Source organism: Oryctolagus cuniculus, chromosome X, assembly GCF_964237555.1.
Source record: "Oryctolagus cuniculus chromosome X, mOryCun1.1, whole genome shotgun sequence".
NCBI lineage: Eukaryota > Metazoa > Chordata > Mammalia > Lagomorpha > Leporidae > Oryctolagus > Oryctolagus cuniculus.
The window spans coordinates 51,164,187-51,179,401 of record NC_091453.1 but is presented as its reverse complement, the minus strand read 5'-3'; the positions used below and the strand labels follow the sequence as shown (position 1 = coordinate 51,179,401).

Genomic DNA, 15,215 nt, shown 5'->3' with positions numbered 1-15,215 from the left:
GACTAACATTGTGGTCAATAGCAAAATTATATAATACTTTATACCAATCAGGCCCCATTATGTCCAGTTCAGGGAACCTGACACTTGGGCTCTTCTCTTAAGCACAAAGACTAACAGTAAGATTGTTTAGCATAAAATAAGGTCTAAGACACAATGTTAATAGTTCATATTTAGCCTGCAGACTAAAGTAGACTAAATGGCTTAAAACTCCTGAAGAAGAATTTAGGTTAACAGAAGCCTCAAACACAGGAAATCAAAGGTGCTGCTCCTTCCCTAATCTTCTAAGCCTAGGTAGAACAAGGTTATTACCATGAACAGGAAGAGGTAAGATGATCAGTGAAGACCTTACCAGCCTTTAAAATCTCTGAATCTGACAGCTGACACTATATGATTTGTGTACCTTCTAGGCTGCTTCTCCATTTAACCATTTCAAGAAAGTCATTTATACAGGTACTTTCTGCCAGTATGCAGATGAACTACATCAGAAATTACTTGGGAACACTTTAAAATTCCTGGGCTCTACCTTAGATCTTCTGAATCAGACTCCAGGAGAGTCAAGTATCTGTATTTCTTTAAGACTCAAAAGTGATGCTGCTGCACAGCCAGATTTTAGAACTGCTGATCTAAACTATTATTTCTTGAAAACATGTTAAAATACTGTTGTCAAATGTTTTGAAGGTAGAACTTTCCTTTAATAATAAAATCTGGGATTGTATGAATAATTTCTAGATGTTTTATTCTTTACTAGTAGCAAATTTAAAAAAAAAATAGTCCCTTATGTACATGCCAAAAAGCCTGACCTTATGAATGGAAACTTGCTCTTTAGACAAAAATAGACAGTCTCTACTTACCATTAGTAATAGCATCCTGATCCTTCTCCTTCTTCACTGGTCCTAGGGGTGGAGGTGGTGGAGGCATCAACTTGCAATCAATGTCTTCACAATCAGCATCATAGTCGTCTTCATCATAATCTAATAAAACCAAGAATGTGATCGCCTCAGTATCCAGATTATACAACAACCTTGAGCTCCCCTTGCCATGGCATGCATATCCTTTAAGAATACAACGGAGGGGGGCTGGCGCTGTGGCACAGTAGGTTAAACTTCCGCCTGCAGTGCCAGCATCCCATATGGGAGTCAGTTCTAGTCCTGGCTGCTCCTCTTCCAATCCAGCTCTTTGCTGGGCCTGGGAAACCAGTGGAGAATGGCCCAAGTCCTTGGGCCCTTGCACCTGCGTGGGAGACCAGGAGGAAGCACCTGGCTCCTAGGTTCGGATCGGCGCAGCTCCGGCCGTTGCGGCCATTTGGGGAGTGAACCAATGGAAGGAAGATCTTTCTCTATGTCTCTCCCTCTCACTGTCTATAACTCTACCTCTCAAATAAATAAAATCTTTGAAAAAAATACAAAGGAGGGGCCAGCATTGTGGCAGTCAGTTAAGCTGCCACCTGTGATGCCAGCATCCCACATGGGCACCAATTCATGTCCCAGCTGCTCCATTTCTGCTCCACTTCCAATCCAGCTCCCTGCTAATGGCCTGGCCTGGGAAAAGCAATGGAAGGTAGCCCATGTTTTGGGCTCCTGCCACCCACATGGGAGACCCAGATGAAGGTCCTGGATTAGGCCTGGCTCAGCCTTGGCAGTTGCAGCCATCTGGAGTGAAACAGCTGATGGAAGATCCCTGTCTCTCCTTCACTCCCTGTAACCCTATTTATCTTCCAAAAAAAAAAAAACACAAAGGAAATATCGCTTCTGTCCTTAAAAAGAGATGACATCACGGTGTATTGCCAAATGCCTTAACATGTATATCTCACACAGAATATAAGCATTTCCAAGAGCTGTTTGAAACCTTTTACTACTTTTCCTGGTCATACTTTTCTAAAGCATCACATAGGAAGGAAAACCAGGTTAACATTTATAGAGCATCTACCATGATACTGCACCTCATAGTTGCTTTCACATCATGTGATAATAAACTTAAATTCCTGGGGCCAGTGAGTAGCAGGTAAGGCCGCCGCCTGCAGTGCTGACATTCCATATGGGAGCCCATTCGAGTCCTGGCTGCTCCACTTCTGATCCAGCTCTCTGCTATAGCCTGGGAAAGCAGAAGATGCCCCAAGTCCTTGGACCCGCGTGGGAGACCCAGAAGAGATTCCTGGCTCCTGGCTTCAGATCACTGCAGCTCCAGCCGTTGCAGCCAATTGGGGAGCAAACCAGTGGACAAAAGACCTTTCTTTCTCTGCCTCTTCTCTGTGTATCTCTTTCAAATAAATAAATCTTTTTTAAAAAATTAAATTCCCATAAAAGCATGAAGTAACTATACTACCTTATGACAGACAAGAAAATTGGAAGGGAAGTGGAGCGGCCAGGACTTGAACCAACACCCATATGGGATGCTAGCATTGCAGGCAGCAGCGTAACTCACTGTGTCATAATGCCAACCTCAAGACTATACACTTAAATCTTTTAAAATTATCAATCCCTTCAGAGCAAAGACTGGCTTTGTATCATAGTGTCTAACTTTGAAGAGCATCTAAACAGTGTCATTCATGGGCCCTGTAGGTACTCAAATATCAGGTGACAAGGAGAAAAGTATTATCACCCTTACTTGTCATTAAACAGAAATTTGAGCAGTATGAGGAACAAAAGCCTGACCATGGTAAAACTTTCCCAGAACACAAGTAAGGACAGCAGCTCCTTGGACCTGAGCTGACAAAGGGAGAGAAGCAGAGCAAAGGCAGTGAACAGCAACAATGGCAGAAAGCAAGCAACCAGAGGCCAAACAGGGCTATAGCAGGAAAACGCACTGGAATGCTCTATGATACCAAGGACTCACCTGAGTGGCAAAGGGGCTGCAAGTTCCCCATTGTCTGCTGATGTCTTCGGCTTTCATCTTCTGCCACCTCAGTGATGTCAGAATAATCCACAGCATCTTCTGTACTCCTAATCCAACCTATAAATAAAAAAGAAGAGAGGCTATCTCAACAAAGAGCAAGTTAACTCACTCCCTCAGCTAACTCTCATTTAAAAGTACATGGACTGGGGGCAGGCGCTGCAGTACCATTTGGAATTCCCATTTCACATTCTGGAGTGTCTGGGGTCAAGTTCCATCTCCACTTCTGATCCAGCTTCTTACTAATGTGCACCCTGGGAGGCAGCAGAAGATGGCCCAGGTACTTAGGTTCCTGCCACCCATATGGGAAACCTGGATGGAGTTCCTCACTCCTAGCTTCAGCCTGGTTCACTCCAGCTGTCGTGGTCATCTGGGGAGTGAACCAGGAGATGGAAGATCTCTGTCTCTGTCACTCTGCTTTTCAAATCAAGTGATCAATGTTTTAAAAAAATAAAAAGGGGTTCCAGTGCTGTGATGCAGTGGGTTAATGCCCTGGCCTGAAGCGCCAGCATCCCATATGGGCGCCAGTTCAAGACCCGGCTGCTCCACTTCCAAACCAGCTCTCTGCTATGGCCTGGAAGGACAGTAGAAAATGGCCCAAGTCCTTGGGCTCCTGCACCCACAGAGGAGACCAGGAGGAAGATCCTGGCACCTGGCTTCAGATCAGTGCAGCTCCAGCCATTGTGGCCGGTTGGGGAGTGAGCCATCAGATGGAAGACCTCTCTTTCCCTCTCTCTCTTCTCCTATCTCTGTGTAACTCTTTCAAATAAATAAATAAATAAATCTTAAAAAAGAAAAGAAAAGAAAAGAAAAAATAAATAAATAAAAGGGGGCCAGGGTTGTGGTATAGCAGGTAAAGTACCAGCCTGAGACACTGGCAACCCATTTGGGGGCCAGTTCATGTCCTGACTGCTCCATTTCCTATCTACCTCCCTGCTAATGGCTTGCAAAAAAAGCAGCAGATGACCCAAGTGCATGGGTCCCTGCCACTGGTGTGGGAGGCCCAGATGAAGCTCCCTGACTCCTGCCTTCACCCTGGCTTAGCCCTGGCCATCTGGGAGTGAACCAGTGGATGGAAGATCTCCCTCTGCCTGTATCTCCCTAACTCTCTCTCTCAAAAAAAGTAAAAACTAAGAACACATGTACAGTAATGGCTAGCCTCCTCCCCACCTCATTCCCCATGACCCAGACTTCACCTTCATCATTTACCAAGGCACCATCAGCTCCAGTCAATTCTTCGTTTGCAGTGAGTTCAGTGATGAGGCTGCCCAGGCCCAAAGCCCCCAGGCCTGCCAGGTGTTTCTTGCACTCCTGTGAAAAGGATAGCAACAGAGTCGAAGATAACAACTAAACCTAAGCTTCCCACACCAGGCCTAGTTCCTGGGGCCACCACAGTGTCATTCCCCCAACAAGAAAAAAGACTTTGCCACGTATTCAAAGTAACATCATATTCAAGAACTGTAAACTCGCCACTAAACGGCATATGAACCAAATATTACAGCAGCATGCCCAACTTCATCGCACCCCCCCCCCCAAACGTAAAAACTTCTTCAAAGAACCATGAGAATAAACGAATGGAACAATAGTTCTCTGGATAAAGGCCAAGGCAACTGAGGTCCCTCAGGTTAGAGAAGACAAGGGATGGTCTTTATGGCCGCCTTTTGTAGTTGACCGTTGCAGGGGAGGAGGGCTAAGGGTCAACTTTAATCCCCGAGAAAATGAACTTAAATGAAAAGTACAGGACACAATTTTAGGGACGTCAATGAACACACCGGGAAAAGTACCTAAAAGGTGCACTGGGACATAACAGGTCTGGCCTGGGCGGTATCAACATTCACGTTTCTAACACTCGGAGCCAGAACCAGAGGATTGGCTGCAGCTTCAGTCCAGTCCTCTGGCTCTAAAGCCTTCTCAGATCAGCGATGGCAGAAGATAGTTTCAAGAGTTTTCACAAAGGTGCCCCCACGGTAACGGTTTGAAAGCACCCTCACTTGGTTAAACGACTTTTTCTTACTGTCTTCAGCAGGAAAACGTTAGCGCCAAAGTCACCCAACTCTGCGCCCCTGACCTCCCGGGCTTTCCTCCCCATCCACGCCCAGGGCTGCTGCCTTTCGACTTTACTCGCCTAAATCTACGAGAATGGGATCCTCCTACGCTAACTGTGCCCTCCCAGAGAGAGCCGCCCCTCTCTTCTCGCTCCCTAGGCACCCTCTACGCTCTTCACTTCCTCTCACTGCCGTCCCACCTCCAACCCTCTCCCCACGCCCACCCCCTCACATCATCCAAGACGCTTTCTCCCTCCAGCTGCCCTGCGCCATTGATGTTGCCGAAAAGGAAACCGGTTAAAGAAAATGGGCCGCCTCCAGCAGAGTCTTCGTCGCTGTCCGTGTCTGACATAATGGCGGCGGCAGCTCGGCAGCTGCCTTTGGCAGCGGCAAATCCCAGCTCTGTCCCATGGACCGGAAATTAACGCATCGGTCGCACAAAAGTGACTTACAGAGCCCCTTGACCCTACCGGAAGAGAATTGAAAAATGTGCGCGGCAAAGGGTGGGGGTGGGGAGGACAGGGCAATAACCGGAAAGACCGGCTGTCTTACGGGAAAGAAAGGATTACTACTTTACTAACGGCTTTTGATTGGTCCAGACGCCATCATGATGCCGGATATCTGGAAAACGATTGGTCAAAGGAAAGGTTCAGTCCCGCCCCCTTCTGTTTACCTTTCCGCGAGCATTCTCATTGCCACCCTGATAAGAACAACTGATTTTCCTCCAATCAGAAGAGGCTTTTGGGGTCACTGGGTCAGCGTCGCCTACTAATGACGTCGCAACATACGGAAGTTAAAAAAATGGAACTGCTCTGTGTTGTCTGTCTTGTGTGCAACTTCGCTCCTGCGTTCCAAAGGGAAGCTTGCTGTAATTTGTACAGGCAGTCCCCAACCGAGCCAAAGGTACCTCTGCAAATTACTTGCTTTGAATTGACATTTTCTGATAAGCAGATTCCCACCCCACACACACATTTTATTTCGGGAAGTGTGAAAGTTTAGTAAAATCAATGGCCAGCTGTTCAACTAAACGAATAATTGTGTTTTGCTAGGGTTTTAATTTTTTGTTCCCCTAAGTGCCAGCGTCTTGGTGCAGCTGGCTGAGCCACGCCCGCGGCAGCTGCATCTCAGATCCTAGCACCGGTTGGAGTCCTGGTTGCTCCACCTGCAACCCAGCGCCCTGCTTATGCACCTAAATGCTAGCAGATAATGATGGCCCAAGTGCTTGGGTCCCTACCTCCTTTGGCAGCGTGGAGTTCCAGGCTCTTGGCTTCAGCCTGATCCAGTCCTGGTTGTTGCAAGCATTTGAGGAGTAAACCAATGGATGAAAGAGCTCTTGCTCTTGCTCACTGGCTCTCTGTCGCCCTGCCTTTCAAGATCAATAAATAAGCATCTTAAAAACAAAATAACTTTTTTCTCTAAACTCTTTTAAAGTGGATTGCAGGCATTTTGTGTCTTCACACCTAGATGTAGACACCTTTCTACATAACCACGGTATCGCTGTCATTTACAATTAAGTCAATATTATTTCTCCTATAGTCCGTATTTACATTTCCCTAGCCTTTTTCTTTTTAAAAAAAGATTTTTATTTATTTACTTGAGAGGCAGAGTTACAGACAGAGAGGAAGAGAGAGAGAGGTCTTCCATCTGCTGGTTCGTTCCCCAGATGGCCGCAATGGCCAGAGCTGAGCCGGGTGGAAGCCAGGAGCCAGGAGCTTCCTCTGGGTCTCCCATGTGGGTGCAAGGGCCCAGGGACTTGGGTCATCCTCCACTGCCTTCCCAGACCATAGCAGAGAGCTAGACAGGAGCAGGAGCAGCCGGGACTCAAACCGGCGCCCATATGGGATGCCAGTGCCCCAGGTGCAGGCTTAGCCCACTGTGCCACAGCATCGGCCCCTTCCCTGGTTTTTCTAATTGGTGGCATTTTACATTTTTTCCAATTCAGGATCCATTTGAGGTTAATCTCCCTTTAGCTTAGAATCCACCTGCCTTTTTATATTTCATGACATTAAATTTTTGGGAGAATCCAGACAAGTATTCTTGAAAACATTCAGTGTTCTGAATGTTTGCTATAAAGTAATGCAGGTTGAATATCTTACCATTAGAAGGCACAGTATCAGCTTGTCACAAATATTAGTGATGCTACGGTCAGTCACTTTGATAAGGTACCACAAAGGTACATTTTTCTCCTCTGTGGAGCAGCTGGGACTTGAACCAGCACCCATATGGGATGTTGGCACTAGGCAGTGGCTTTACCTGCTATGCCACAGTGCCGGCCCCTCAAATGTATTTTAAAAGTTCTTAAATATTTAGTTTCCTAAGTTGCAACCAAGTCTTTGTTGATGGCGTTTTATTAATATTTTTGTGATTTGTTTTATTCACTTAAAAGGCAGAATGACCAGGTGGGGGCGGTGTTCCTTCTGCTGGTTCACTCCCTGAATGGCAACAGCTGAGCCAGGCTGAAGCCAGGATTCCAGAAATCCATCTGGGTCTCCTTTGTGGGTAGCAAGGGCCCAAGCATTTGCATCATCTTCAGCTGCCTTTCTAGGCACATGAGCAGGGAGCTGGATTGAAAGCAGAGCATCCAGGATTTGAACCAGTGCTCTGATACAGGATGCCAGCATCACAAGTGGTGGTTCAACCTGCTCCGCCACAATACCACCCTTGCCTCACATTTGTTTGCTGGCTCCTGTGTCCTTTATTTATTTTTAAAGATTTCTCATTTATTATTTGAAAGGCAGAGTTAGAGAGAGGCAGAGAGAGAGGTCTTCCATCCGCTGGTTCACTCCCCAAACAGCCACAACAGCCAGAGCTGGGCCAATCCGAAGCCAGGAGCTTCCTCTGGGTCTCCCATGTGGGTGCAGGGGCCCAAGGACTTGGGCCATCTTCTACTGCTTTCCAGTAGAAGATGCTTTCCTGCAGAGAGCTGGATTGGAAGAGGAGCAACCAGGACTCGAACCAGTGTCCATATGGGATGCTAGCACTGCTGCTACACCACAGTACCGGCCCCTCCTGTGTCCTTTAAACATGACCATTAATCATTGAGCACTTCCTCGCTTTTTGGCATACAATGTTCCAGGCATTTTCTGTACCTTTAATATCCTGGACTTAATATGAACTATTTCTCCTAGGAGCCCTGATTCCCTTGTGAATGGTGTTTAGAATCCAAGATCTGGGGTATCATTTATTGTAGGCCCTTTCAGAGCTTAAAGAGTTTATGCTACTCATACCTCTGATTCAAATTTAGTGCAAGATTCTCTCTCATCTGCCATTCCATATTTGTATGTTGCCACTCAATATATTTATATCTTTTTAGATAATTTATTCTTTTTTTTTTTTATTTTATTTTTTTTTATTTTTTGACAGGCAGAGTGGACAGTGAGAGAGAGAGACAGAGAGAAAGGTCTTCCTTTGCCGTTGGTTCACCCTCCAATGGCCGCCGCTGCAGCTGGCGCACCGCGCTGATCCGATGGCAGGAGCCAGGATCCAGGTGCTTTTCCTGGTCTCCCATGGGGTGCAGGGCCCAAGCACCTGGGCCATCCTCCACTGCACTCCCTGGCCACAGCAGAGAGCTGGCCTGGAAGAGGGGCAACCGGGACAGAATCCGGCGCCCCGACCGGGACTAGAACCCGGTGTGCCGGCGCCGCAAGGTGGAGGATTAGCCTATTGAGCCACGGCGCCGGCCTAGATAATTTATTCTTAAATATATAAAGAGAGAGATCTTCCATCTGCTGGTTCACTCCCCAGATGGCTGCAATGGCCAGCGCTGGGCTAGGCTAAAGCCAGGAGCCAAGAGCTTCTTCCAGGTCTCCCACATGGGTGTAGGGTCCCAAGCACTTGGGCCATCTTCTGCTGCTTTCCCCAGGCCATTAGCAGGGAGCTGGATTGGAAGTGGAGCAGCCAGGAGAAGAACCAATGCCCATAAGAGATGCAGGTGGCTTTACCTGCTACGCCACATTGGCCCTTCGTTTCTAGTTTATTCTTTCTGTTTCTTTCTATTAAATAAGCAAGTGTGTTTATTTTTAAATATTTTCTAACATTTATTTGGAAGGCAGAGCAAAAGAGATTTTCCATCCACTGGTTTGTTCCCCAAATGCCTACAAGAGCCAGGACAGGACCAGGCTGAAGCGAGGAGCCTGGAACTCCACCTAGGGCTCCCATACGGGTGTCAGGGTCCCAAGCACTTGGGCTATCTTCTGCTTTCTCAGGCCATTAGTAGGGAGCTGAATTGGAAGCCAAGCAGCCAGGACTCAGCTGGCACTCCAGTATGGTATGAAGGTATTCAAAGCAGCAGCTTAACCACCTTGCCACAACGTCTTCCCCAGCAAATGTGTTTATATATCCTTATTTCCCCTTTTTTTCTTTTCACAAAAGGTAGCTTGCTACATATTATCTTTTTACCTTGCTTTTTTCACTTAGTAACAGACAGGAAATTGTACTGTGCCTGCTTCTTAACACTCTTTCTCATTTTTTTTTTAAGATTTATTTGAAAGGCAGAGTTACAGAGAGGCAGAGGCAGAGAGGGTCTTCCTCTCTCATCTGGCTTGTTCCCCAGATGGCCACAATGGCTGGAGTTGTGCTGATCTGAAGTCAGGAGGCAGGAGTTTCTTTTGGGTCTCCCATGTGGGTGCAGGAGCTCAAGGACTTGGGCCATCATCTGCTGCTTTCCCAGGCCATAGCAGAGTGCTGGTTCGGAAGTGGAGCAGCTAGGACTCAAACCAGCACCCATATGGGATGCCGGCAGGCACTGCAGGTGGCGGCCTTACCCGCTATGCCACAGGGCCAGCCCCCCTCATTCCTTTTTGTTTTTAATATTTATTTATTTATTTGAACGTCAGGGTTACACAGAGAGAGAAGGAGAGAGACAGAGAGAGAGAGAGAGGTCTTCCATCCGTCGGTTCACTTCTCAACTGGCTGCAACAGCCGGAGCTGTGCCAGTTAGAGCCAGGAGCTTCTTCCAGTCTCCCACACAGGTGCAGGGGCCCAAGCACTTGGGCCATCTTCTACTTCTTTCCCAGGCCATAGTAGAGAGCTGGATCGGAAGTAGAGCAGCTGGGACTCAAACTTGATGCCCATTTGGGATGCCTGCACTGCAGATGGTGGCCCCACCCCCTCATGCTTTTTAATGGGACATTGCATGGATGTCCCATGCAATGTTTTAACAGTAGTTACATTTCAGATCCGACAACAAAAATTTGTCAAATCTGCGTAGTAGCTGAAATACTGCACTTTGGTAATGAAATGTCAGTAGGCAGGGCTGGCGTTGCAGCATAGCAGTAGGTAAAGCCGACTACAGCACTGGTATGCCATATGGGCACTGGTTAGAGTCTGAGCTGTTCCACTTCCACTCCAGCTCCCTGCCAATGCACCTGGGAAAAGCAGCAGAAGATGGCCAAAGTGTTTGGGCCCCTTCCACTCACATGGGAGGCCTGGAAGAAGCTCCTGGCTGTTGTCTTTGGCCTGACGCAGCACTGGCTGTTGTGGCCATCTGGGGAGTGGATGGAAGATGGATCGATCACTCACTCACCAGCTCTTGACCTTCTAAATAAATAAAATAAATATTTTTAAAGAGTCAGTAAAATACTGTTAACATATTAGTATTTACAACAAGAAAGTTTTTTTTTAATGTGTACTTTATTGCCTATTAGGTGCTTGTACTTGAGGAAAAGCAGATTCAATGAGAAGTAGATGGAGGTCCGTAGGATATGAAAGGGGACTTCAGATATTATCCATATTGAAGATACCATTCTTGGGGCTGGCACTGTGGCATAGCGTGTAAAGCCACTGCTTGCAGTGCCAGCATCCCATATGGGCGCCAGTTCAAGTCCTTGCTGCTCCACTTCCAATCCAGCTCTCTGCTATGGCCTGGGAAAGCAGTGGAGGATGGCCCAAGTCCTTGGGCCCCTGTACCTGCAAGGGAGACCTGGAAGAAGCTCCTGGCTCCTGATCGGCACATCTCCTGCTGTTGCTGGCATCTGGGGAGTGAACCAGCAGAAAAAGACCTCTCTCTGTCTCTGCCTCTAACTCTGCCTTTTGAATAAATAAATAAATCTTTTTTTTAAAAAAAAAGATACCATTCTTGACTCAAATCATGATTTTACATAAATTTAACATGACCTAGCAATTCCACTCCTAGTTTTCTATCCAAGAGATTTAAAAACTTGTTCACATAAAACCTTTTACACAAATGCTCATAGAAATGTTCTTTATTATAAAAAGTGGAAAAAGACTTAATGTCTAGCAGTTGATGAGTAGATAAGCAAAATATGATATGTTCACATACGGGGTGCCTGTGTTGGGGGTTGGGCCAGCGGATAAAGTCACAGCCTGCAGCACTGGCATCCCATGCAGGCACTGGTTTAAGAACCAGCTGCTAGGCCGGCGCCGTGGCTCACTAGGCTAATCCTCCGCATTGCGGCACCAGCACACCGGGTTCTAGTCCCAGTCGGGATGCCGGATTCTGTCCCGGTTGCCACTCTTCCAGGCCAGCTCTGCTGTGGCCCAAGTGCTTGGGCCCTGCACCCCATGGGAGACCAGGAGAAGCCCCTGGCTCCCATGGGAGACCAGGAGAAGCACCTGGCTCCTGCCATTGGATCAGCACGGTGCGCCGGCCGCGGTGGCCATTGGAGGGTGAACCAACGGCAAAGGAAGACCTTTCTCTCTGTCTCTCTCTCTCACTGTCCACTCTGCCTGTTAAAAAAAAAGACCCAGCTGCTCCACTTCCAGTCCAGCTCCCTGCTAATGTGCCTGGAAAAGCAGTAGAGGATAGCCCAAGTGCGAGGATAGCCCAAGTGCTTGAGCCCTTGTACCATTGTGGGAGACTCAGAAGAAGCTACTGGCTCCTGGTTTCATCCTGGCCCACCAGCCCCAGCTGTTGTGGCCCTTTGAAGAGTGAACCAGCAAACAAAAGACCTTTCTCAGGTAGAGACAGAGAGAGAGGTCTTCCATCAGTAGGGTCACTCCCCAGATGGCCGCAACGGCCGGAGCTACACCAATCTGAAGCCAGGAGGCTCTTCCGGGTCTCATATGTGGATTCAGGGGCCCAAGGACTTGGGCCATCCTCTGCTGCTTTCCCAGATCACAGCAGAGAGCTGGATCAGAAGAGGAGCAGCTGGGACTAGAACCGGCGCCCAAATGGGATTCCAGTGCTTCAGGCCAGGGCTTTAACCCACTGCGCCACAGCGCCGGCCCCCTCTCCCTCTCTTTCTAACTCTGCCTTTTAAATAAATAAAATCTGTTAAAAATGATTTTTAAAAGTAAAGATATATTCATACAATGGAATATCATTCAGCAATAAAAAGAAATGCTACAAAATGGATAGACCTCTAAGACATTATAAATGCTAAATAAACGAAGTGTGCAACAGGCAACTAGTGTAGAAGTTAAGTTACTAGATGGGACTACTGCATCTCCTATCAGAGTGCCTGGTTTGAGTCCTGGCTCCTCCAAAGCTTCTGATCCAGCTCCCAGCTAATGTACCCTAGAGGCAGCAGTACTTGGGCCCCTGCCATCCACGTGGGAGACCCAGATGAAATTTAGGGCTCTTGGCTTCAGTCTGGCCCAGCCCTAGCTGTTGGGTGTATTTGGGGAATAAGCCAGTAGATGGAATATATCTGCCTCTCTGCCTTTCAAATAAAATGCATAAAAAATTAAATAAATGAAGTAAGTTACAGGTGAGTCCATACTGTATGATTCTTTTTATATGAAATATCCAGAAAGGATATAAAAGATAACAGGTTAAGCCACCACTTGTGACACAGACTTCCCATATCAGAGTGCCTCACTCTCTGAAGCTCTGCATTTAAAAAAAATTATTTAAGGAATACAAATTTCATGTATACAGATTTTTTTTAAGTTTTTTGACTGGCAGAGTGGACAGTGAGAGAGAGAGACAGAGAGAAAGGTCTTCCTTTTGCCGTTGGTTCACCCTCTAATGGCCATTACAGCTGGCGCGCTGCGGCCGGCGCACCAGGCTGATCCAAAACCAGGAGCCAAGTGCTTCTCCTGGTCTCCCCTGCGGGTGCAGGGCCCAAACACTTGGGCCATCCACCACTGCACTCCCGGGCCACAGCAGAGAGCTGGCCTGGAAGAGGGGCAACTGGGACAGAATCCGGCGCCCCGACCGGGACTAGAACCCGGTATGCCGGTGCCGCAGGTGGAGGATTAGCCTATTGAGCTGCGGCGCTGGCCAGAGATTTTTTTTTTTTAATTTAGTTGAAAGAGTTACACAGAAAGAGAAGGAGAGGCAGAGAGAAGTCTTCCATCTGCTGGTTCACTCCCCAGTTGGCCACAACAGCCAGAGCTGCGCTGATCCGAAGCCAGGAGCCAGGAGCTTCTTCTGGGTCTCCCACGTGGGTGCAGGGGCCCGAGCACTTGGGCCATCTTCTACTGCTTTCCCAGGCCATAGCAGAGAGCTGGATCCGAAGTGGAGCAGCCGGGTCTCATGAACCGTTGCTGGCGCTTCAGGCCAGGGCGTTAACCCGCTGCACCACAGTGCCAGCCCCTCAAGTATACAGATATAGGGATAGTGATACTTCCCACCCTGCACTCACTCCCTCCCATACTCTCACCCTTCCTCCTCCTTCCTCTCCTATTCCCTCTCTTAATTTTTACAATGATCTACTTTTCAGTTTACTTTATACTCATAAGGTTAACCCTACACTAAGTAAAAAGTTCAACAAATAGTATGAAGAAAAAAAAAGTGGTCCTCAACAGTAGAGACAAGGGCTATAAACAATCATTGGAACTCAAAATGTCAATTTCAGTCCTATATATTACATTTTTTGTATTAGTCACCACAGATTAGGAGAAACAAAACATGGTATTTGTTTTTTGGGACTGATTTCACTAAATACAATGGTTTCTAGTTACATCCATTTTGCTGCGAAAAACAGGATTTCATTCTTTTTACTGAGTAGTACTGTATATATACTAGGTTGATTCCATATCTTAGCTATTATGGATTGAACTGCAATAAACATGAAGTTACAGGTAACTCTTTTCATATGCTGATTTCATTTCCCAAGGGTAAATTCCCTGGAGTGGGATTGCTGTCATATGGTATTTTTATGGTATTTTTAGCTTTCTGAAGTATCTCCATACTGTCTTCCACAGTGGGTAGTGTACTACTTTACATTCCCACCAACAGTGGATTAGGGTACCTTTATCCCCACATCCTCACCAGCATTTATTGTTTGTTGATTTCTATATCAGACATTCTAACTGGGGTGAGGTAAAACCTCATTGTGGTTTTGATTTATATTTCAAATAAAGATTTGTGGTTGTCTAGGACTGGAGATAGAATAACATTCATTAACCACCTGAAGCATCTTTGGGATGACAGAAATGTTCTAGAACTGGATTTTGGTGATGACTGCAGAATTCAGGAACTATACTAAAATTCATTGTTATAAACTTTAAGTAGGTGAATTTTTTATTTTAATTTTTAATTATTTTTTTTTGACAGGCAGAGTGGACAGTGAGAGAGAGAGACAGAGAGAAAGGTCTTCCTTTGCCGTTGGTTCACCTTCCAATGGCCGCCGCGGCCACCGTGCTGATCCGATGGCAGGAGCCAGGAGCCAGGTGCTTTTCCAGGTCTCCCATGGGGTGCAGGGCCCAAGCACCTGGGCCATCCTCCACTGCACTCCCGGGCCACAGCAGAGAGCTGGCCTGGAAGAGGGGCAACCGGGACAGAATCCGGCGCCCCGACCGGGACTAGAACCCGATGTGCCGGCGCCGCTAGGCGGAGGATTAGCCTAGTGAGCCGCGGCGCCGGCCCAAATTTTTTTAAAGATTTATTTATTTATTTGAAAGTCAGAGTTACACAGAGAGAGGAGAGGCAGAGAGAGGTCTTCCATCCACTGATTCATTGCCCAAATTGCCACAACAGCTGGAACAGTGCCGATCTGAAGCCAGGAGCCTGAAGCTTCTTCCGAGTCTCCCACGTGGGTGCAGGGGCCCAAGGACTTGGGCCATCTTCCACTGCTTTCCCAGGCCACAGTAGAGAGCTGGATGGGAAGTGGAGCAGCCAGGTCTCGAACCAGTGCCCATATGGGATGCCGGCACTGCAGGTGGCAGCCTTACCCGCTACGCCACAGAACCAGCCCATTTAATTAGTTTTTAACAAGATTCAATATGCACATACATTATACCTAAATAAAGCTGTATTTTTTTAAAAAAGAAAAAAAAAGCTTTTGCTCTTCCTTACTAGTACATTTAATAGTGTACCAACAGGGGCTGGTGCTGTGGTGCAGGTCAATTCTCCACCTGTGGCACCAGCGTCCA

At 47.2% G+C, this 15,215-nt stretch overlaps 1 protein-coding gene and 1 long non-coding RNA gene across 15 annotated transcripts in view; one reads left to right on the top strand and one right to left on the bottom strand.

Moving 5' to 3' along the window:
* TAF1 (TATA-box binding protein associated factor 1) overlaps positions 1–5,504 on the bottom strand; it is a 115,246-nt gene extending 109,742 nt beyond the window's left edge. For 9 of the 14 annotated variants that reach the window (XR_011385586.1, XM_051827188.2, XM_070067117.1 and 6 more), the window contains exons 1-4: positions 5,167–5,504; positions 4,086–4,200; positions 2,833–2,949; positions 852–971 (exon numbers count right to left, since the gene is read on the bottom strand). Coding sequence is in view for 13 of the 14 variants with exons in the window: in XM_051827188.2 (XP_051683148.1) it covers positions 852–971; positions 2,833–2,949; positions 4,086–4,200; positions 5,167–5,286 (472 nt within the window). In the remaining variant the exon portion in view is untranslated. Of the gene's footprint in view, positions 1–851; positions 972–2,832; positions 2,950–4,085; positions 4,201–4,673 lie in introns of all 14 variants that reach the window. The other 5 variants (XM_051827191.2, XM_070067112.1, XM_008272775.4 and 2 more) reach the window with 2 other exon arrangements.
* Positions 5,505–5,710: 206 nt separating this feature from the next.
* LOC127484869 (uncharacterized) lies at positions 5,711–10,981 on the top strand. The gene is made up of 2 exons (XR_011385588.1): positions 5,711–5,837; positions 10,783–10,981. It is a non-coding gene; the product is annotated as an uncharacterized lncRNA (long non-coding RNA).
* The last annotated feature ends 4,234 nt before the right edge of the window (positions 10,982–15,215 follow it).